The sequence below is a fragment of the Scleropages formosus genome, chromosome 25 (genome assembly GCF_900964775.1).
Source record: "Scleropages formosus chromosome 25, fSclFor1.1, whole genome shotgun sequence".
Classification (NCBI taxonomy): domain Eukaryota; kingdom Metazoa; phylum Chordata; class Actinopteri; order Osteoglossiformes; family Osteoglossidae; genus Scleropages; species Scleropages formosus.
Window position 1 is genome coordinate 4,809,531 of NC_041830.1, and position 21,719 is coordinate 4,831,249.

At 41.4% G+C, this 21,719-nt stretch overlaps 1 protein-coding gene across 2 annotated transcripts; it reads left to right on the plus strand.

Moving 5' to 3' along the window:
• The first annotated feature begins 2,733 nt into the window (after window positions 1-2,733).
• On the plus strand, window positions 2,734-21,512 carry LOC108928049 (ABI gene family member 3-like). Of its 2 annotated transcripts, XM_018741806.2 has the most exons (11): window positions 2,734-3,183; window positions 6,518-6,691; window positions 7,877-8,053; window positions 11,196-11,272; window positions 12,820-12,915; window positions 13,852-14,093; window positions 14,637-14,753; window positions 17,653-17,784; window positions 18,223-18,318; window positions 19,081-19,203; window positions 20,803-21,512. In XM_018741806.2, exons 1-11 carry the CDS (start codon window positions 3,052-3,054, stop codon window positions 20,964-20,966), a joined length of 1,530 nt encoding a protein of 509 aa, XP_018597322.1. In that variant the 5' UTR covers window positions 2,734-3,051; the 3' UTR covers window positions 20,967-21,512. The 2 variants fall into 2 exon arrangements, with proteins under 2 accessions (XP_018597322.1, XP_018597321.1); XM_018741805.2 differs by lacking the exons at window positions 17,653-17,784; window positions 18,223-18,318 and having other exon boundaries at window positions 2,738-3,183.
• Window positions 21,513-21,719: the final 207 nt, after the last annotated feature.

The window sequence follows — 21,719 nt, forward strand, 5'->3', positions numbered from 1 at the left end:
AGATAGTACTACTATGCAAAAAACTGCAAGCTATATTGCTTAGGGTTAACTGGCCCTAACTGAGGAGTTGTACTGTTGTGACAGTTCATTTGTAACTGCCACTGTTAAACAACTCTTCAAGGGAACATCCACAGACTGCTACATAGCCTCATTGCTCTGGTATAAAACAGATAAGGCAACTTAATGAAAAGGAAAGCATTCCACCTGCTTATTAGCCTGTGGGTGATATCTAGATGTCAAACTTACAAACACTCGTAGTCTACACTAAAACACACTTCAAACCCTACAAGTGAACTGCAGCCCTCGGTCTCATACAATATCCTCGAGAAGGCTGTTAAGCCAGAACACTTGCTGAAACAGGAGTTCAGCAGTTAACAGGGCCGAGGGTGGCTGGGATAAGGAAACCAGAGGACAGACGAAAGATCAAGCAAAGAAGTTTATGACAGTTTTCATTTTTGTAATCCTACTTTTTTGTTGTACTGGTGCCATTCGAAGAGTAGTAATTTCTACAGGCTAAGCAAAAAAGATAATGAGTGGTAGCAACTCAGAAAAAACCTCCCCTATTATAGACAGGGTAAAGTTTAATAGTGCTTATTTCTAAATTGTTTTTTTTTTTTTTTGACATTGTATGCCACTGAGTGCCAAAAACATTCACCATTTTTAGGCAAAATACTTTTCTTTGTGGTTGCATATTAATACACTTGTGTAAAAATAGTTTTAAATTTTATGTGAAATGTCCTGAGGAAGATGCTACCAGGGTCGTATAATAAAGCTTTGTGTAAATTGTTTAAACATTTTGACGTTTGAGACTTTGTTGGTGGTTTCAAACAACCAACCAACATTAACAACCACTTGTCCAGAGTGGAGTTGCAGTGAGCCAGAGCCCAGCGCAGCAACACAGGACATAAGGCTGGAGGGGAAAGGGGACACACCCAGGACAGGATGCCAGTTCATCGCAAGGCACCCCAAGAAGGACTCAAACACAAGACCCACCAGAGAGCAGGACCCAGTCCAACCCACTGCGCCCCCTCTCTTTTCTGTTCACACACACACACACACACACACACACTTTCTGAACCGCTTGTCCCATACAGGGTCGCGGGGAACCGGAGCCTACCCGGCAACACAGGGCGTAAGGCCGGAGGGGGAGGGGACACACCCAGGACGGGACGCCAGTCCATCACAAGGCACCCCAAGCGGGACTCAAACCCCAGACCCACCGGAGAGCAGGACCCGGTCCAACCCACTGCGCCACTGCGCCACCGCACCCCCTCTCTTTTCTGTTCATAGAAGTGCAATATAAGTGTAAACTTAAACATTTTACCATGGCCCTAATAATTCACATTTAAGTTTCAACAAGGCAACTATTGCAGGACAGTGCATTCTGACGCAAACATACCAGTGTTTTGACGAAAACACAAAATTAGTGTAACATCCGGACGGAAAACAAACACGGACGCATTTTACTGCAGCGTCGGGAGACGGACATTAAGTGCAATGATCTCAACAGTGGAGTAAATACAAGTTCAAAGTGCTAACCAGGAATTAAACTGCATGGGTGATACTATGGACACAGAGCAGAAAGAGACACAATGGCTGTTACACGATAAGTGAAATAGTGATGCAGACCTAATACAATGAGGTGTGGGAAATACAGGGTGTTACACAGGAAACAGGACAGAGGCTTGGCACAGAAACACACTGGACCAGCAACATGAGAAACCAGATCAGTGAACAAGAGTCACTATGTTCATAAAGGACTTATCAAGATTCCACAAACTAGTGATGTGACTCCAACCCCTTTAGGGCTACGAACTGATCGGGTTAATTGGCAGTTGGTGTGTTGGCTTAATTACATGGACCTCTGATGGTGACTCTGGTGGAACTAGGAGCTTTCACCTGGGGTCATGACAACTAGTGATGCTTGAAAAGACAATCATAATTTTTTACTATCCAGTCACTGCCTTGTTTTTTTTTTTTCTCTCTCTCTCTCTCTCTCTCTCTCTCCAAGAAGACTTACAGTGTTCTGATTAATTTTGCAATTATTTACCTATACAGAAAGGCAATTTTACTTTATCAATTTTAATTTATACGTTATGGGTACTAGAAGAGGAGGGATTTGAACTCAGGACCTGGACACAAGGACTCAGCCCCAAACCACCTGCTATAGGGACAGGGACCGCTGTATGACTGAGATTTGGACAGGAAAGGGCGATTTGAGCGACGTACAACGGGGACGATCCGCAGAGCGACAAGCAGCCCAGTATCTTGGAGCCGAGAAGAGGGTTGTTCGCACGAGGTGCCGCTGCTGACTGTCATCGCTCTCTGGTCTCTTCCGCATTTCACTTCACTAAAGACATCCTCCTATCGAAAACAAGGTCAAATTACATAAGTACTACTGCATAAAAGTAGAAACTTAAAATTAACCGAAAAGCATGATGTATGCTAAATAATATTATGAGCTGTAACCACCGAAATCTGTGCTAAGGTCCGGATAAATATCAGACTGTGGAAGGGTTTTCTGAAACTTTCCGTAAACTTTCTTTTTCTCCAAGAACGCAAATACAACTGAGTTGACACAAATCGGAAGTTACAAGCGATCCTCACGTAATGCATGATAATGTTCGTAATTCTTTCCTATATATTATATTGCCATATTATAAGAGCAGTACTGGCGTATTCGTATTTTACAGTACGTGTTAAGCGCGTCCCTTTTTGATGTTTTGTTTAATTAAATTCAACTTTTGTGGGATTGGTTTAGTATTAATATAAATATTTGTATTAAAGAAGAAGCGTTTCGTGTCATCGTGGTGCGAAAGCTGTTGCCAGAGCGTGTGAACAGAGTCTCGTGTGCGGTAAAACCCTCCCTCTTTGCTCGCAGCTTTTCCGCATCGAAAGGCGCCGCTATCTCGTCTCGTATCTGCTGCACTTTTTCTCAGCTTATTTAGAAGAAGAAGTCGAGTCAGGCGGTTATACTTCTCCTAAACTCGCTTTCGTCTCCCTGCTTGGTTCCGTTTGGCCGGCAGCAGCAGCAGCTCGGCGTTTGTAGGCATGAAGGACCAGAACAGTGCAGAAAACATCCAGGCGATCCTCCAAGAAGCTCCTGCTGCCCGGAGAGCTCTTCTTGACAACTATGAGAACTTGCATAAGGTGGCCGAATACTGTGAGCACAACTACCTCAAGGTGAGCAATCAATGTACCTTAACACACTTACCTTTACACTCTCTGGATGAGTATTACATTCATGGACCGGTGGGGAAGTACATTTACATTTATTCATTAGCTGATGCTTTTGTCCAACAAAGCCACAAACATCTCAGCAAAAGTACAATTTATGTAATAAAATACATGATTAAGAGAAAGAGCCATAGCTGCAGATGTGACTCAAGTAAAGCCAGTTTGTTACCTTCCGTTTGCTGCACCGAGGTTCATCGTTCAAGTTGGTGCGTAATGATAAAACGCAGGATAGACAAATCCTGATACCCTCCTACCATTTTTTTAAAAATATTATAAGATACACAAGCAAGCAAATACAATGCCGGAGTAGTGGCTGATTAAAGGCTTTATCTGGTGATGCTCTTGAAGTTGCGGTGCATAAACATTTACACCGTACATGAGCTGGAGAGATCTTGGGCGAAATGGGTCCGGAAAAGGTGAGTTTTCGGACCCTTCTTGAATGTAGACAGAGTTTCCACCAAGACGGAGTTTCCGCCAAGTGATATTTTACATTCTCCCAAGTGAGAGGTACTTTTACTCACCACAGGAAATGACACTTTTATGGAGTCAAGGTGAGCTGCACCTTTCTGCAGTCCTGTTAGCAGCATCTTTTTGCAGTTCCAGCAAGTGCCACCTTTACGTACGATTGGTGAGTGGTATAGCTAGACCATTGAGGGCAGCAGTATCTTTACATACTTCGTGTGCTTTTTCACCTTCAGCGTGAAGTAGCAAATGCTAATGGACAAACTTATGAGGTTGTCACGTGAGGGGGAGAGACTGTAACAGAATTTGAGTTTTCTCTTGAATGCTTAGAGAGATATGGTTTTGAGGAGAGAGAAGGATAGACGACACACAACAGGTGGGATTTCCATTTTGGACCACTCATGGAACAGATGATCGGAGAAGGACGAGAGTCGTGCTCCGGTTGGGGTTTTGGGATAGAACTGGTGCTGTTATTATTGGGGGCTGATCCTAGGACAATATGTTAGGCCATTAATAGAGCATTGAACTGGATATTTGCTGACACAGGAAACCAATGGAAAGAGGCGAGGAGAGACAGTCGACAATGTTTTGGCAGGTCAAATGAACTAATTCTAGATCATCTGCAGAGCCTTTATGGCAGAGGCCGAATTGACTATTTGCTTTTATTTGTTTTAATATATCTACATTTCCAGAAAAACAGTGCAACAAGCAAATGCAAGTATACTTGTTCATCATGTTACGAACATCCAAATGACAAATTTTTGAAGAAAGGACATTTTTCAGTTTACCCTTGTATTGCATTTGTTCGCTATTTTATTTTCTACAACTTTTTTATTTCACATTTAAAAATGGACTGCATTTTGCATGCTGTCATCAGTAGCAGCAAAACCCACTCTGACAAAAGCTATTTGGGGAAGGGGAGCGGTAACAGATCAGTCCCACCCAACGTATTTTTTCATTTATCATTGCTAAATCCAAGACTTCTACAAAAACCACACACCCACCCACCCACAGCTTGTCCCAAGTGGGGTCGCGGCAAACCGGAGCCTAACCCAGCAACACAGGGTACAAGGCTGGAGGGGGAAAGGACACACCCAGGACAGGACACCAGTCCATCACAAGGCATCCCAATCGGGACTCGAACCCCAGACCCACCAGAGAGCAGGCACAGGCCAAACCTACTGCACCGCTATGCCCCCTCTACAAAAACTATCCAGTGACTAAACAGGAGGATGTACCCACCCCCTTTTCAGGATGACACTGTGAGAGGCAGAACACCAGTCTATCTCAGGGCAATCAAACACATTCACTCACTCGTATACGCATTAAAGGCATTGTAGAATTGACAATTCAATTGAAACGCGTATCTGTGGAGCACCTAGAAAAAACTGACAGGAACATGGCAAGCACGTGCACATTCCATTCAAACTGAGCCGGATTTGAATTTGTCAGAATCCACAAGCCAGAGACTATGCTATCCATTACTGAACGTATTAAAACATTTTATTTGTGATTCAGTGAGATCCGATGAAAGTTTTGTTAAACTGTATTTCTAAACATTTTCTTTTCCAGATTTTTTTTGATTAGGTTTAATTCTGGCATTTTTTTCTGACAGCTTGGGCTAGTCACCTTACACATTGTCTTATGGTTATGAAATTTTTGCTTTAAATTATAATTTGAATTATGTTGATGACCAAATTAGGGATTAGCTATTTAAATGAAATGGGGAAAAAACAATGTGGGAAATCTAGAAAGAGGAAGGAAATGTATAACTCAGAATGCAGCAAGGAGAAGTAGCTTTATCGTGTCTGCACGAAACTGAATTTCACTAGTGTTCTTCAGCAACTACAGACAGCAGGGTCAAAATCTGATTCCGTGAGTTACTGTAAAATGGAGGAGATTGCGAGAAAAAGAGGATGCAATTTTTTAATGCTCATTTTTGTATCCTGCATCTGCATAGTTTTCATATGACACTTTAGTTATCCTGAAAGTGAACCCAAAGCTGTTCCTCTGTGGGATTGTTGCAGAAGAGATATGGAACAAAAACACAAATACAGACTAAAATAGGTTGCTCACCAAACTGTCCGTTTGTAACATGTACAACTGAAGAGCTAATTAATTCTGAAAGCAGAACCAAGAAAGTATAAGTATGGTTATTTGAAAACGGAAACATAACAAAGCAGGCCAAAATAACCTCAAAAAAAGTGATGCCATAAAAGCAAGAAATGTGACAGTAATGGAATAAATGCAATAAATATGTATTTATTGTGACAACAATATTGTATATAGTTGAGGGAAGTCTATTTATGTTTCTAAGCTCAACAGAAGAACAAGATGTTAAAAACAAGCTATAATGTATAAATTGACGAATACTAAATCTGCTTAGTAGACCAAAGAAAAAGTCTTTTCAATATTAAAGACAAGAGGTACATCAGAAGAGCTAAAACATGAAAAATAGTATGTAATAACTTCTCCTTTAGATTTTGGTAAATGCTTCTTTTGTCACTGTGAAGGCTGTTTTTTGAAGGTACAGAACATTACTACAAAAACTTCTTTGTCACTCAGTCTGTGGGTCAAGAACATTATGTGCGCAGGATGTCAAAATAAAATGAACCTGTCGGTCAGTGTGTTTTTCAAGTCATACAGCTACTTGCAAAGGGGGCTGGAATAAAACTTGAATGCATTCACTTGCTTTTACAACCTTTTATATCTTGTCTTTTTTCAACATGCAAACCATGAAATCTGGTGCCCAGAGCAGAGCTAGGGAGGACCTGTTGTATTCCTGTGTCCTAACCAGTTTCTGTTTTGTTCATTTCAGGCTGAAGGCAGTGACACAAAAAAGGCTTTAGAAGAGACCAAGGCCTTCGCCACCCAGTCCCTGGCCAGCGTGGCATACCAGATCAGCACGCTTGCAAGCAATGTTCTCAAACTTTTGGATGCCCAGACTGTTAATTTGGGGCAGATGGAGTCCTCCATCAACCTTATTGCTCAGGTATAGCAATAGCTTTCACGACATTTCCTGATCTGTCAATTAAATAATCTTTTCTTTTGTTGTTGTTCAGTTCACTGTAATATCATCTTGAAAACAGAGTTTTCACAGACATAATGACACCTTAGAAATTTTTACATGCTCATTTACGATGAGAACGTGGATGCATGTAGCAGCAAACATTCATGATCACAGATGCTAGATGGACATGTCCCAGCACACTGATTGCATTCCATTGCATGCTGCTACACATGGCACCAATCTTAAGAATGTGAAACTCTGGGTGGACGCACACAAATACAAACGGCTGATGGTTAGTGGTTGCTGTGGGGAAAAAGCACAAGAGAGGTATGTAGGTCTCTAGCTTGGACCCTGGCTGTGCTGTGTATTGCAGGCCACTCGGGCGATTGCCTCACTTTTTCCCACGGGGATAGTGTCTGATTTCACGTTCCTGCCAGCTCCCTGATGGAGAACTCGGAGGCAGTTCCCTGCTGCCTACAGATTAGCACAGCTTGTCTCAACAGAGCCTGCTGAGCAACAGCACCAGGCAGCAGCGAGATTGTGGCTACAACTCCCACCCTCTGCCCCACTTCTAAACCAGACCCTGCCCCCCTCCCTTTACCTTTATGTGATTAGTGTATTAACACATCTTGTCCTTCCTTGGCTTGCATCCAGTGCCTATTGTGAGGGCTCCTTGTCTGCTCCTGAGGGGGGGGGGAGTCCAGTCCGATCCCCAGACTGGAGCCCCTCGCTTGTTTCCAGTTTCCTCTTGCTGTCTTTTGCTGCCCTGGCATTCCTACCCTCTACGTGCCTAGCATGGTGATCCAGGTCACCTGCACTAATGGGGTGGCCGTGCAAACTCTGATATTGCCCACTGGTTTTTGTATTTCCCTGAATGAGAAACTACTATTCTGTTCATTACAAGGAACGTTATTAACAGTCCGTGATGTATCTTGTGATTCAAGAAGGATTCTAACATTTTATAAATTTTTACCCGTATTTATCATTTTGCGAATGAGAACTTAAGTGCCCTTCAGTACTGTACCAGTTCTGGGAATTGAGTAAGTGTAATCAGGGGCGACAAAATATAACAGTGGAGGTACAAATCTGTGTTAGGAAAGAAAGAGAAGCAAATAGTACTTCCATACAAAATTTCTTGATGTAGTTATTCACGCTGCTTTCTCTCAGACAGTAGACATGCACCGTGAGAAGGTGGCTCGCAGGGAGATTGGTGTCTTCACCACAGTGAAGAAGGTACCACGCAGCCAGAAGGTCATCCCCCCTGCCATCAAAGAACAGCACCCCAAGTACTCTCGCACACCCATCAGCTATACTGCCCTAGACACAATTGGCCATGGAATGAAGGTGAGTCCGACATAAGCAGCTCAAGGATCCTTTGCCCCCTGAGTGCCCTCTTTGGTATTTCCCTTCCTGAAGGGACCAGCCCTGAATGCTGACAAAGTGCCCTGCACGTTGAATAAGGAATTGAATTGGTAACATGAAGGTTTTAAGTTCAAGTCCCATGCAAATGTATCCTTCAGTGCACTACACACACACTTTCTGAACCGCTTGTCCCAGACGGGGTCACGGGGAACCGGAGCCTAACCCGGCAACTCAGGGCGGGGGGCTGGAGGGGGGACACGCAGGACGGGACACCAGTCCGTCACAAGGCACCCCAAGCAGGACTCGAACCCCAGACCCACCGGAGAGCAGGACCCGGTCCAACCCACTGCGCCACCGTGCCCCCCCTTCAGTGCACTATTTAACTCCAAAAAAGTAACTTTTAAATTGAACTGTCAGGTAACCAGTTAAATAGTAAGTGCTGAATGAGTAATTTACCATCAGATATAGTTGAAGCAACATTCTACAGTAACTGCTTGCCCATAGTTACATTAAAGTCAAAAGACATAATTTAAGATACTATATATCCAGTTTTTTACCACATTCTTAATTTTGACTGTATAACATAAGGAGGAATGATATGTTTTTATTGGGCCACACATTCTAGTTAGTGTTTTTAATCTACATAATCAGATTTTTTTGCAAAAAGACAAGTAGGAATATTCAAAGAAATACGTTTTATTAGCCTGCTGTAGCTGGGGCATCTGGCAGCTTTCAGTTTTGCATATTGTTTTAGTCATATAAGCTAGGTGACAAAGCAACTTGCTCTTTCTGCACAAAAACAGCTCGCCACATCCTGTGTCTGAAGAGATTCCGCCTGTTGCAGTGAGTTGACCTGAATTAGATTAGCAGTGGTGAGGATGTACCCGCCCCCTTGCTAACTGTCAGTTTCCAGCCCACCATGAGAAACTTTTCTAGAGACACACCAATTAGCATTAACAATGCACAGAGACCCACATTCAAATTCAGTTCTCACTGGCATTTTCTACAGATTGCTTATGGGGCTACAGGTTATTTTCATGCAATGTAATCTTGTAACAAATTGCCACTTTATAAGAGCCTCTCAAAATTTAGAGCTTAAATTATTTTCTTATACTGTTCTTGTATATTTAAATGAAAAAAGTGGCAAAGCAGCTGCCAAATGCTGGAATTTTTACTCTTCTGGCTTACATTTGATGATAAGGTGGAACATGCTGTAGTGAGGACAGCTGTATTAGGAAGATATATGTTGAATAAACAGGAAGATGGTCTATGAAAGTATCCAATATTTGGCCAACGGCTAAGGGCTAGTAACACTACATAGAATTTATTGGAAGTCGCTTTGGAGAAAAGCATCTGCTAAATAAATAAATGTAATTATGCTACAGATAAAATTCCTGTCTCCAGGCAAACAAAGAAAACAACCGGTAAAATCTTCATTTCATTATTAATGCGTGTTTACTAAAGCAGAAAATAGCAGCAACCACTGGTAGTTTTTATAGGTAGTTGTCGTGCTTTATGTGAGCCAAATGATCTGCATGTTTTTGATGTATCTCAGCATTCAGCCACATTTATTAATACCCTTCTTCCCCCCCTCAGAGTAAACAAAAGTGCTTTTCACAACAGAGTTACAGATGTAGGCACTGTTAGTCCACCTTTTTTTAATGCCAGAACACAGTACATGAGTAGCAACCTATAACATTACACAGCTGGAAAGAGACAAGGAAGGGAGGTACATTAGAATATTTTTAAAGGTTAAGTACAAATCATGCTGTGCCATTCTGGATCAGCTGGATGGGCTTCATGGTAGAGGCTGAATGGCCAGACAGGAAGGAGTCGACGTAGTCCAGACAGGAAATCACCATGAACTGGACCACCAACAATTTGGATTATGTTGTAAGATATATATACTGATCCTGGAGATTTTATACAGGGGGAAAAGTAGCTATATGATCAGGTAATGGTTTAAATGTGCTGGGAGATGCAGAGACTCGAGTTCATTACTACTTCAAGGCTCTTTACCGATGAAGTATCGGCAGTCCCCAAGTTACAAATGTCCGACTTACGTACAACCTGTAATTACAAACCATCCCCTTACTGACCGGAAATTGCCTTTTTTTTTTTGCTCACCCTTAAGTAACAATTACATGAAAGTTTCAGAATTAAGCCTATATCATCAAAAATTAGTTACTGTATGTACAATGATTATTGTAATAATATTAAGAAATAGGTGACACTCTGAAATGCATCAAAACATTGCACGTCTACAGCGGTTTGTTGGCTCTTGGGCAGGGCACGTGAGCCGAAGGTAGGACAGACTTCCTTTTCCTATTGGTTCCTGTTACTGTATTTGCCTTTAATTTTTTTGTTTACCCTCCTAACCATGGCACCAAAGCATAAATGTGATGCAAGTGACACTGATGCATCCAGGAAAAAGAAAAACGATCATGATTGAAACTAAAGAGTTAAAAAAGCGAAAGGTGAAACACTAACGAACAACTGAAAAAGTGAACATTAAAATTTCTTTAATGTTTTGCACGGAGGCACCCACTCTCTCTAAGAGAGCACTTGGCTACAAAAGACACTTCTTTCCAGTTGCGGAATCTCACTCCAGACAACAACCCCCAACTTGTTCAACAAGCTTTAGTGTAGCAGTAATCGGAGAGTCTGTAAGAGGCAATGACAGAGCCAAAGGAAGCAGTGTAGATGGAGAAGAGTAAGCGCCCAGCAACAAACCCTGCACAACACCTTTTGAGAGAGACTGAGGGGAAGACAGGGCCACAGCAATCAACCTGCAGTTGAACCATTTCAGTGCTGATTCCATGAATTCAGTCTGTTCAAGAGAAGGAAGTAGGATCCAGTGGCTGATCGTGTCAAATGTTGCAGAGAGGTTGAGGAGCATGGGGACTGAGCAGTTCAAGGCAACGGGAAGAGCTTCTAGCACTATGAGGAAGGCGGTCTTGGTGGGAATGGCTAATCTTGAATCCACAATAATTTAAGGAGATCATTCTGAGAAAGGAATACAGAGTTTTCCTATCACTGTCCATTAAACTTTCTTTTGACCATATGTTTATAAATGTTGCAAAAGTCAGCTTTTCAAGGTAAAATACTGTTATTCTTCACCCAGGATTCTGGGACCCAGCTCAGTCGAATAGGAACTCTGAACCGCAAACAGAGTTCTCGAGAAGCTGGGGGCACACTTGGGTAGGTGTTCAGACTTACTCTGGCTTCCATTTCCACTTGATTTACATTTTTGTGTTCTGTTACAATGCAGTCATGGAGTATATACAGTGCATTAAGAATGTATTGAGACCCTTTATTTTTCTCTTTGTTGCAGCCTTGTTCTAAAATCATTACCCCAGTTTATACTTAATACCCCATAATGACAAAGTGAAAACAGGATTTTAAAAACTGTTGAAAGCTTATGAAAAAAAAAACTGAAATATCACATTCACATAACTATTCAGACCCTTTACTTAGGGGGAGCACCTTTGGCAGCAACTACAGTGTCAAGTGTTCTTGGATATGACGAAGCAAGCTTTATCAGGTTGAAAGGGGACAACCATCAATAGATGCCATTTTCAGGTCTCTCCAGAAATGTTCAATTGGGTTCAAGTCCAGGCTCTGGTTGGGCCATTCAAGCACATTGAGCTGTCCCAAAGTCGCTCCTGTGTTGTCTTTGTGCTTAGTCGTTGTCCTGTTTGAAGGTGAACCTTCAGCCCAGTCTGAGATCCAGAGTGCTCTGGAGCAGGTTTTCATTAAGGAAATCTCTGTACCTTGCCTCATTCAGTCTTCCCTCAACCATGGCTAACTTCCCAGTCTCTGCTGCTGAAAAAACAACCCCACACCATGATACTGCTACCACCATGCTTCACCACTGGGATAGTATTGATGAGCAGTGCCTGGATTCCACCAGACATGATGCTTAGAATTTAGGTTAAACAATTCAATCTTGATTTCATTAGACAAAAGAATCTTGTTTCTCAGAGTCCATGTTTCATGTGTTTTCTGCTGAGGAGAAGCTTCCACCTTGCAACTCTGCCATAAAGCCCAGATCAGTAGAGTGTTACAATGAGGGAAAGAAGGAAGTTTCTCTTATACTCACACAGGATCTCTGGAGCTCTGCCAAAGTGACCACCAGGTTCTTCGTTACCTCTCTTACAAGGCCCTTCTCCCCCCATTGCTCAATTTCACCAGGTAGCCAGGTCTAGGAAGAGTCATGGTTGTTCCAAACTTCTTCCATTTAAGAATTATGGAGGCTACTGTGCTCTTAGGAACCTTCAATGCAACAGAAATTTTGTGTACTCTTTCCTAGAGCTGTACCACAACAGAATGCTACCCCTAAGAGCTGCAGGTAATTCATTTGTCCACACAGGTTGTTTTTTGTGCTGATGCACATTGTCAGCTGTGGGACCTTATATGGGCAGGTGTGTGCCTTTCCAAATCATGTCCAGTTAATTGAATGTAGTACAGGTGAACTCCAAAACAAGGTGTAGAAACATCTCAAAAATTATCAGTAGAAATGGGGTGCACCTGAATTAAATTTCAAGTATCAAAGGTCTGAATACTTCTGTCAATGTGATATTTCATTTTGATATTTTTAAGAAATTTTTAAAATCCTGTTTTCAGTTTCTTACTATGGGGTATTTAGTGTATGTGGATTGAGGGGAACAATTAATTAAGCAAAAGAGATCTGATTAAAAGAAGCAGAGGTGGGATCATCATCAAGCTTATGTTCTGTTCCCTTGCAGTCGTACTGCACGACCCCGAGAGCCAGTGCAGTGCCCTGTCGCTCCAACAGTGTCAAAAGCATCATCTGTATCTTCTCTCACCGATCGCTCTGTGGGGTGAGTATAAAGAAGTATGACGGGACTAGGCCTATCGCAGTGAATAGCTTTTAGACTGGATAACACATAGTAATTGTAGTTGTTATACCTACTAAATCAGCAGACAATTTACATCTGAACCGCTTGTCCCATACGGGGTCGCGGGGAGCCAAGCCTAACCCGGCAACACAGAGCGTAAAGGGACACACCTAGGACGGGATGCCAGTCCATCACAAGGCACCCCAAGCGGGACTTGAACCCCAGACCCACCAAAGAGCAGGACCTGGTCCAACCCACTATGCCCCCACACCCCTCCTGCAAACACACACACACACAGTTTCTGAACCGCTTATCCCATATGGGGTCACGGGGAACCGGAGCCTACCCGGTAACACAGGGCTCAAGGCCAGAGGGGGAGGGGACACACCCAGGACGGGACGCCAGTCCATCGCAAGGCACCCCAAGCAGGACTTGAACCTCAGACTCACCGGAAAGCAGGACCATGGTCCAACCCACTGCGCCACCGCAGCCCCCTTAATATTTAAATAATTAAAAGAAAATTAGGTTTGGTTAAGATATTGTATTTTATCTCATTATTCATTATTCATCTAATTACTTCACTAACTCCACAAATTACTAAACCGAAAATCAATTAGGTTTGATAAATACTTATGTGTGAAGTATCTAAGCGCAGGCTTTAATTGTACAGATTGTTCTACTATGAAAGTTTTTTCTGTTCGCATACCATCATTTCAAGTTAATATTTCTAATTCTTTACAGGCATTTGATGCTTTTAGTGGCCAAAAATACACGGCTTCTCAGGGACTGGTAATTTGGTCATTTTGAAGCAATGCCACTGTCTGTTCCAATATGAAGTATGACTACAGGTTATTTTTCAGTTTTATGTTCATATTAGTTCCAGAATGACGCTTTCTGTTTTCCAACTTCATCACACAGGTCTAGCTTCGGCATTGCTGTGCCTCCGCCCATGGTGCCTGATTTTCCAGCTCCAGATTTCACAGTTCCTCCATTGGAGGACAGCATACCACCTCTTCTGGTGAACACAGACATGCCCCCTCCACCATCTCCTCCACCTTCAGCCATCTCCATGGATGTTCCTCCTCCCCCACCACCACCACCCCCACCACTGAGTGTCCCAGGGCCCTCCATCCCTCCACCCCCTCCTCTTCTGGAGACTGGTTAGTACCTATGTGAAATTCTGATGCTGGGCTTATTTAATATACACAAACCTGAGTCAGTGCACTTAGATATAGTAATACTTACAGCTTTTAGCACTTAATTCTTATGGGACCAATCATACTCAGACATAGTATCTGAGATGGTTATATGTATCTGTCAATATAGTACATTTTTTTTCCCCATCTGTTGTTGGAAGTATAAAACAATACAGAAACAATAATGAAAACAACATCTACAGGGCAAAATGTGGGATTTGTGAGTCTGTCCTAGATGGTTTTGAAGCAAGACTATACAGCTGAGAGACCAAAAAGATATGGAGCACTATCTGAAATCAAACACTTAACCATTTCAACACACTAAAATAATCACATCTTTTTACTTTTCCACTGCTTTTGAGATTTTCTCTCAAGAGCCTCGGCATAAAAGAAAGATCAATCAATGTATGTTATTTAAAGTTCTGGTGCTCGATATTTCACTTTCCAAAATGGGATATGAAATGTGTAATCATGTGGTGTTCATTGGATGTTCCTCTTCCTATCAAGTGGCAGAAGAAAATAGCTTCCCTTTGCCATCAGAAGCAGACACCTTGCCTGCACCAGTCAATGACACATTTGAGCTGCCAGTGCCACCTTCTTTCGAGCCTGAAGATTTCAATTCAGGTACACAATGAAACCCACTTATCTTCTGAGGTTTAACCATACTATTTTATAGTGCTGCATTTTATGTGAATACAGTCTGTACATTAATAGATTAAACTAGAAGCAATGTGGGGGGTGCAGCGGTGCAGCGGGTTTGGCCAGGGCCTGCTCTCTAGTGGGTCTGGGGTTCCAGTCCCACTTGGGGTGCCTTGTGACAGACTGGTGTCCCATCCTGGGTGTGTCCCCTCCCCCTCCAGCCTTGCGCCCTGTGTTGCCGGGTTAGGCTCTGGCTTGCTGCAACTCCGCTTGGGACAAGTGGCTTGTGACTATGAGTGTGTGTGTGGAACCAATGTTTTTTCTGGTTAGCCAAGACTCTAGTTTTAAAATCAGGATCTTAATTTACCTCATTGTCTTCATTTGCTGAGAATAAAGGTGGAAAAGGTGTGCCAGGGTTTCATTAATTTAATTGACAGAATGGTTTTCATCCCTGGTCCTCCTTCATCCCTATCTATCTTGGTTTTTGGTTATTATTATTATTATTATTATTTTTTATTTTTTATAGAGCGCTCTTCTCACGCAGTGACACAGAGCGCTTTAACACAGGCATACAGCAAGAAAAATTGATACAAACAAAAAAGGTTCAGCTCTGAGCTGAGCACATAAAATAAAGGTTGTGACTGTGCTGTTGACTGAAGGCATCACACAGTTCATGTAATGACAAACTAAACACTTTAACTCAGGAATCACTGTTTTTTTCAGTACTAATAATCAGTGTTAATCATGGAATAACTGTAATAGTGAAAATAAAAAAAAAACATTAATAATTTTAACTGAACAGCAATCACAGTGATTGTATGCTTGTAAGTTTCTAATTTTTGATGATACAAACATTTCCAAGTCTATTTTTTCAATTTTCCACCATTCAATTTTTTGTATGTTGCAACGCCAAAATAACAGGTATTTTTCCATTCCTCCATTAGTTGACTCTCATAAAGAAGGAATAAAATCACAAAAACAAGTTCATTCCATGTGCTTTTGCAGTATTTATGGTTTTCATGATTTTATGTCTTATGCTCCAAAGTAAGGGGGCGCGGTGGCGCAGTGGGTTGGACCGGGTCCTGGGGTTCGAGGCACCCCAAGCGGGACTTGCGATGGACTGGCGTCCCATCCTGGGTGTGTCCCCTCCCCCTCCGGCCTTACGCCCTGTGTTGCCGAGTAGGCTCCGGTTCCCCACGACCCCGTATGGGACAAGCGGTTCAGAAAGTGTGTGTGTGTGTGTGTGTGTGTGTGTGTTCCAAAGTATTGATGACTATAATAAGATGAGAAACATTGTGCATATCTGTGTAATAATATCAACAGTTGCCATTCAGTTGCATTTTGTGGAGAGCGTGTTTTCATTTTCAGGTAAGGCAAGATATGTTAAATGGGAACTAATTTTAATGTAGATGACAGCAGATAATAATGTTAAAATCAAACGTCTTAGCAAGTGTTTTTATTTAATGTTAAGATATCCAGAATTTTTACAGAACCTTGCCTGTATATAAATTGAGGGATACATGTTTTAGTAATCTTTTATATCATACAGTCAGTATGACTGAGACTCGCTACAAGAACATGCTTCAAGCCATTGGTAAATGCATGTCATAGTTTAACATCTGTTGTTTCAGTATAGTCGTAGTATATCTGTTGTAGCCACAGCAGTGTCACATGGCATCCAGTCTTACTGAGTGTACCTCATATCGGTTGTGTAGATGATAAACAACATAGAAAATGGTCTTAGATAATGAACAATGGTCATGCTTATGTGATACACCTGTTGAATAGGCAGATGTGCTGATAATACATTTTAATTTCAAATGACTTCTCATTTTAATCCATCAATCCAGCCATTTTAAACAAACGCTTGTCCCTAGCAGGGTCACGGCAAGCCGGAGCCTTGCCTGGCGGCACAAGGCGCGAGGTCGGGGGGTGGGGGGGACACCAGTCCGTCGCAGGGCACCCCAAGCAGGTTTTTAGAGACCTGACCTATGAATAAATCTATATTGTGTAGCTTTGATTAATTGGGATGTTTTCGTTAACAGTCAAATCAAGTTGCAATGAGACTTCTGGTCCTATGTGGGTCTGTAAATTGAGCACCCAATATATTTTTCTTTTCTTTCAGCAGCTAATTAAATGAGGGGTTGCTTAATTAATATAATTCAATATAAATTCATTCTGTTTTATGAATTTTCAAAAAAGGAATATTTTTCTGGAACATTTATTTATTTAGCAGACACTTTTCTCCAAGGCGACTTCCAATGAACTCTATGTAGTGTTATCAACCCACACACCTTATTCACTAAGATGACTTGCACTGCTAGATACACTGCTTATAATGGGTCACTCATCCATACACCAGTGGAACACACTCTGTCACTCACACACTATGAGTGAACGTGAACAGCATGTCTTTGGACTTTTTTGGAGGACACATACTTTAGCAGTTTTCATAGACCAGAACAAATTTGGTTTTACGTGAATGAAAATTTGAGTCCTCCAATAACTCATATAGTCCAGCTTTGTTTGAATCCTGCAGTTCCTTTTATTGACTGACAGTAGACTAAATAACAGCTCAGCTATTACAGAGGCCAGCAGCACCCGGTGTTTCTAGGACCGTGATTAAAAATTAATTAACAAACCCAAAAAACATACATAACTCTGTTATAAAGTATTTTTTACAGTTTTACATACTGATACTTCTATAGAAGCATTTTAGCCTGTACTGCCATGAGTACAAGAGTTGTTCTCTTGGAATTTGGGCATCTCCCCTTGACTTGAACTTGTTTGGCAATAGGGATGGCTTGCTTTTATGTGAAGTGTAACACGATGCTTTGTTTGCATGTTTCCTTGACTTCTCCTCTTGCTTCCCTCTCTGGCTCAGCTCTGTGCTCCAAACGGTTTCGGGGGCTACGCCACCCTCCTACCACACGTTCAAGCATTCTTCGGGGCCGTCTGGCCCCCTCCACCCGTGCACTGCGTAGCCTTTCTCTTGCACTGCCTTCCTCTCACTCATGTAAGGCTCAATGTCAGCTTTGCCCAGGTCCTGCACCAAGAATCCTTACATGTAGATAAGTGCAGGGAGTTAATTTAAAAAAAAAAAAGAAAAAAAAAGTTTTTGTGAAAAAATACTGTTGTAACAAATTTTTGGATGATGAATGAAATGTAAAGTCAACCTTTATTCAACTTAGACTCAAAATCAATCAATGCATATAGTAACAATTGACTTTTATATTCAAATCTGACAGAAATATTGCATAATCTGTCTCTTGCATTCTAGTCCTGACTAAAAAATGGCTTTAATAGCCAAGCCCTATTTTAACAAAACATTGTTGGTCACTCAGTCAGCATAACTGTAAGTAATAGCCCATCTGCACAGTTTTTTGTTTTGGCTCCTAGCTTTCAGCTGCCGATTTCTTTAATGAGATGTGCATTTATTGTGGTCATTGCCCAGTCATCATCCCCCCGCCCCCTCCATACCCTCCACCTGTAGCCCCCCTGGCCTTGTTGAGTCCTCTTTATGGCCTTTCTGACTGCTTGCAACACCTAGGTGAGTGGGAATAATTTATGGGGTAGTGTGCTTTCATGCATTCAGTTTCTTCACTGGTTCAGGAATTCAGCTCTAACGATAATCCAGACTGTCACACTCCAACCATAACACGCCCTTAACAGGACGCAGCTGATATTATCCAGTCAGGAGCTGATGGGTCATACAAACCCATTGAACTTAGTATTGGAAGCTGTTCCGCTGAGAATGTAAAATTCACTTTTTATCCTGTTGTGGCACAAGTACATTTATTCACTTAGCAGACACTTTTCCCCAAAGCAACTTACAATGGATACTATGTAGTGTTTACTAGCCCACACACCTTATTCACCAAGGTGATTTACACTGTTACATACACTAATTACAATGGGTCACTCACCCATACACTCTCTCTGTGTGTGTGTGACACTCAAACACTATGGGAGAACATGAACAGCATGTCTTTGGACTGTGGGAAGAAACCAGAGCACCCAGAGGAAGCCCACACAGACAGAACATACAAACACCACATAGACTGAGCAGGGATTGAACCCACATTCTCTTGCACCACCCAGGCACTGTGAGACAGCAGCACTACTCACTGCACCACCATGCCACCCAGTATTTAGAGTATTTAGGCTAGATGAGCATTAGATGCAGTTTTTGTTTTTAGTGTTTTATACCATGCGACATTACTTTTAAAAATAGATTTCATTTTAAAACTGTATTGATTTCTGGTGCTGGGTTTGGATTTTCCATTGTATCTAATATTATTTTCTCTTCTAGACATGGAATTCCAGGCCCCGCCCCCACCCCCTGATAACATGGATGCTTATGATGACATCATGCCCCCTCTTCCACCTCCTGTTGATTATGACCAATCTGCACCTGGCAATTACTTGGAGAAAGGTATATTTAGTCTTGCTTTCAGTGTTTAATACTATGTAAGCAAAATATAACCAATCATTTTCAACATATAATCTAAGGCAGGGGTCTTGACACTATCAAACTATTCTGTGAAATTTTTCTTTAGTGTTTTTATCTTTTATACAAGAATAAGATCTGATAATGACACCATGGAATAAACTGGGAAAACCTATTTTCTAAGTATTACTTTTTAAATTTTAAATCTTACATAACTGTCAATTATAGTCAGTTAGGACAGAGACAAGTGTATATCATTTGATCCAATAGTGTTCAGGTTAGAGATGGGTTCACGCAATTATAATAAAATAGTGGAGAGCTTGGTTCATCACCCTTCCTAATACTGACGGTCAACAGGAGTCTGTGTCTCTCTTCAAAATATTAAGTTTTTCTTCTATTACAGCTTCATCATCAGAAATTTCAAACAAAACAAAAATGATAAAAAAAAAATGGTAAACTTAGACCACCAGTATGCTGAATTAACTACAGTAATTTTTCTCTGAAGTTTTTCACGAGGCAGACATTATTTAAACATTCCTCTGTGATACTCCGAAAGGGGCAGCAGGTCAAGTAGTGGTTAGACCCAGGTACACATCCTATCTCCTGCTATATCACCATTCAGCAAGGTACTCACATTTCACATTTACATTTACTACTTTGCTTAAAATGTGCCACTAAAAATGCATATCTCCATAAATTATTAAATAATTTGAAGTAGCTTAAGATTTAAAGGGTTATCTAAATAAATAAGTAATAATAAATGTCTTTTTTTAGGTTGCGGGTACCATAGTCAGAGCTGCTGCCTTGCACTTTAAGGACTAAAGTTCAAATCCCACTTCCTTCTCTTTACTTTTAAGCAAGATACCCTAAACTGCTCCAGTAAAAATGATCAAACTGTAAAAATAGGTAAAGTATTTTAAGAAGCTTAACACTGTAAGTTGCTTTGAAGCAAAGCATCAGCTAGCTAACTGCTAGATAGATAAATAAAGGGTTGGCACAGTGATCAGCAGGTAGGGTGGGTGCCTCACAGTTATGTGCTGTCTAATAGCATCTGGGTGGTGCAAGAGGACGTGAGTTTGATCCCCACTCAATCTGTGTGCAGTCTGCATGTTCTCCCTGTGTCTGTGTGGGTTTCCTCCCTCAGTCCAAAGACATGTTCTTCATATGATTCTAAAAGTCATCCTTAGAGTGTGCATGAGTGACAGACAGAAAATGTGTTTCACTGGTGTATGAGTAAGTGACTAATTGTAAATAGTGTATCTAGCATTGTAACCTTGGGTGAACAAGGTGTGGGCTGATAATACTACATACAGTAGTGTACATTGGAAGTTTCTTCAGAGAAAAGCACCTGCTAAATTTATAAATATCAGTGTACTCCAAATATGTTCAGTAAATTGCCTCTAAATTACCTGTAGTATTCATGTGGCTTTACCATGCAATGGACTGGTGCTCTGATCTGTACGCAGCATAGCCCAGCACCCCATACTTTCAGGATAGGCTCCAGACTGCTGTGACCCTGTGTAGGACAAGCAGTTATTGATAGAGTAAATAAATAAATTTAAATGCTTCTTTATCCCTTCACAGTGGTGGCACTTTACAGTTACAACTCAGATAAACCCGGTGACCTGTGCTTTGAAGAAGGGGCCATCATCTATCTTACCAAGAGGAATGATAATGGCTGGTGTGAGGGAGTCCTGAATGGGATGGAGGGCTTCTTTCCGGAGAATTATGTGGAGCCAACCAGCTAACAACTTTTTCCAGCCTCTGCGTTCACCGCAATAGGTCTGTATATAGTAATAGCTGTTAAGGATGAACAATGGAGTTCAAATCAAAATTTTTGTCTCAATCTCCATTTCAATTTATGAGATTGTCAGTTCTTTACTACACTCTACGGATACATGTCCAACCAGTTTTTACCGAAATTAGAAGCTTTTATATGTAGCACCCACATTCACGCTTTACCATATGTGCAGTCCTTAGAAAAATCCTGTAGTTGGAAAGACTCTTGTTACTGAGAGGTTGATTTAAGGTTATTGTATTGGCCATTCCATATGCATATACATATGGAATTACTAACTATGTACTGCAACTTCAGTTTACTGAGAATTGTGTGGTGGCCTACCACTTATCCAAAGGTGTTAATAATTATTAGAAAAGATATAACCATCAATCTTCAAGAGATAATGTAAGATGGGGGTCTCAAGCCATTAGAGAGTATCCACCCAATCCGCTAAATTATTACTAATACTTTTGACATATTTTATAGACATTTGTCAGCAATTTCAATGAGAATATTGGGGAAATAATGTGGTAAAAGGTGAACTGTGTGTTTATATTTTTAATACTTTTTTAAACATACCTTTTGCTTTGCTTTAATTGATGATGTACAGTAACTGTTTTCGTGTTATGTACAATGTATAAGTCTTGAAAGGATGGCTATGTATAGAAGACTTACAAAATATGGTTTTCGAGCTAATGTATGAACTTGAGCTGAAATGACT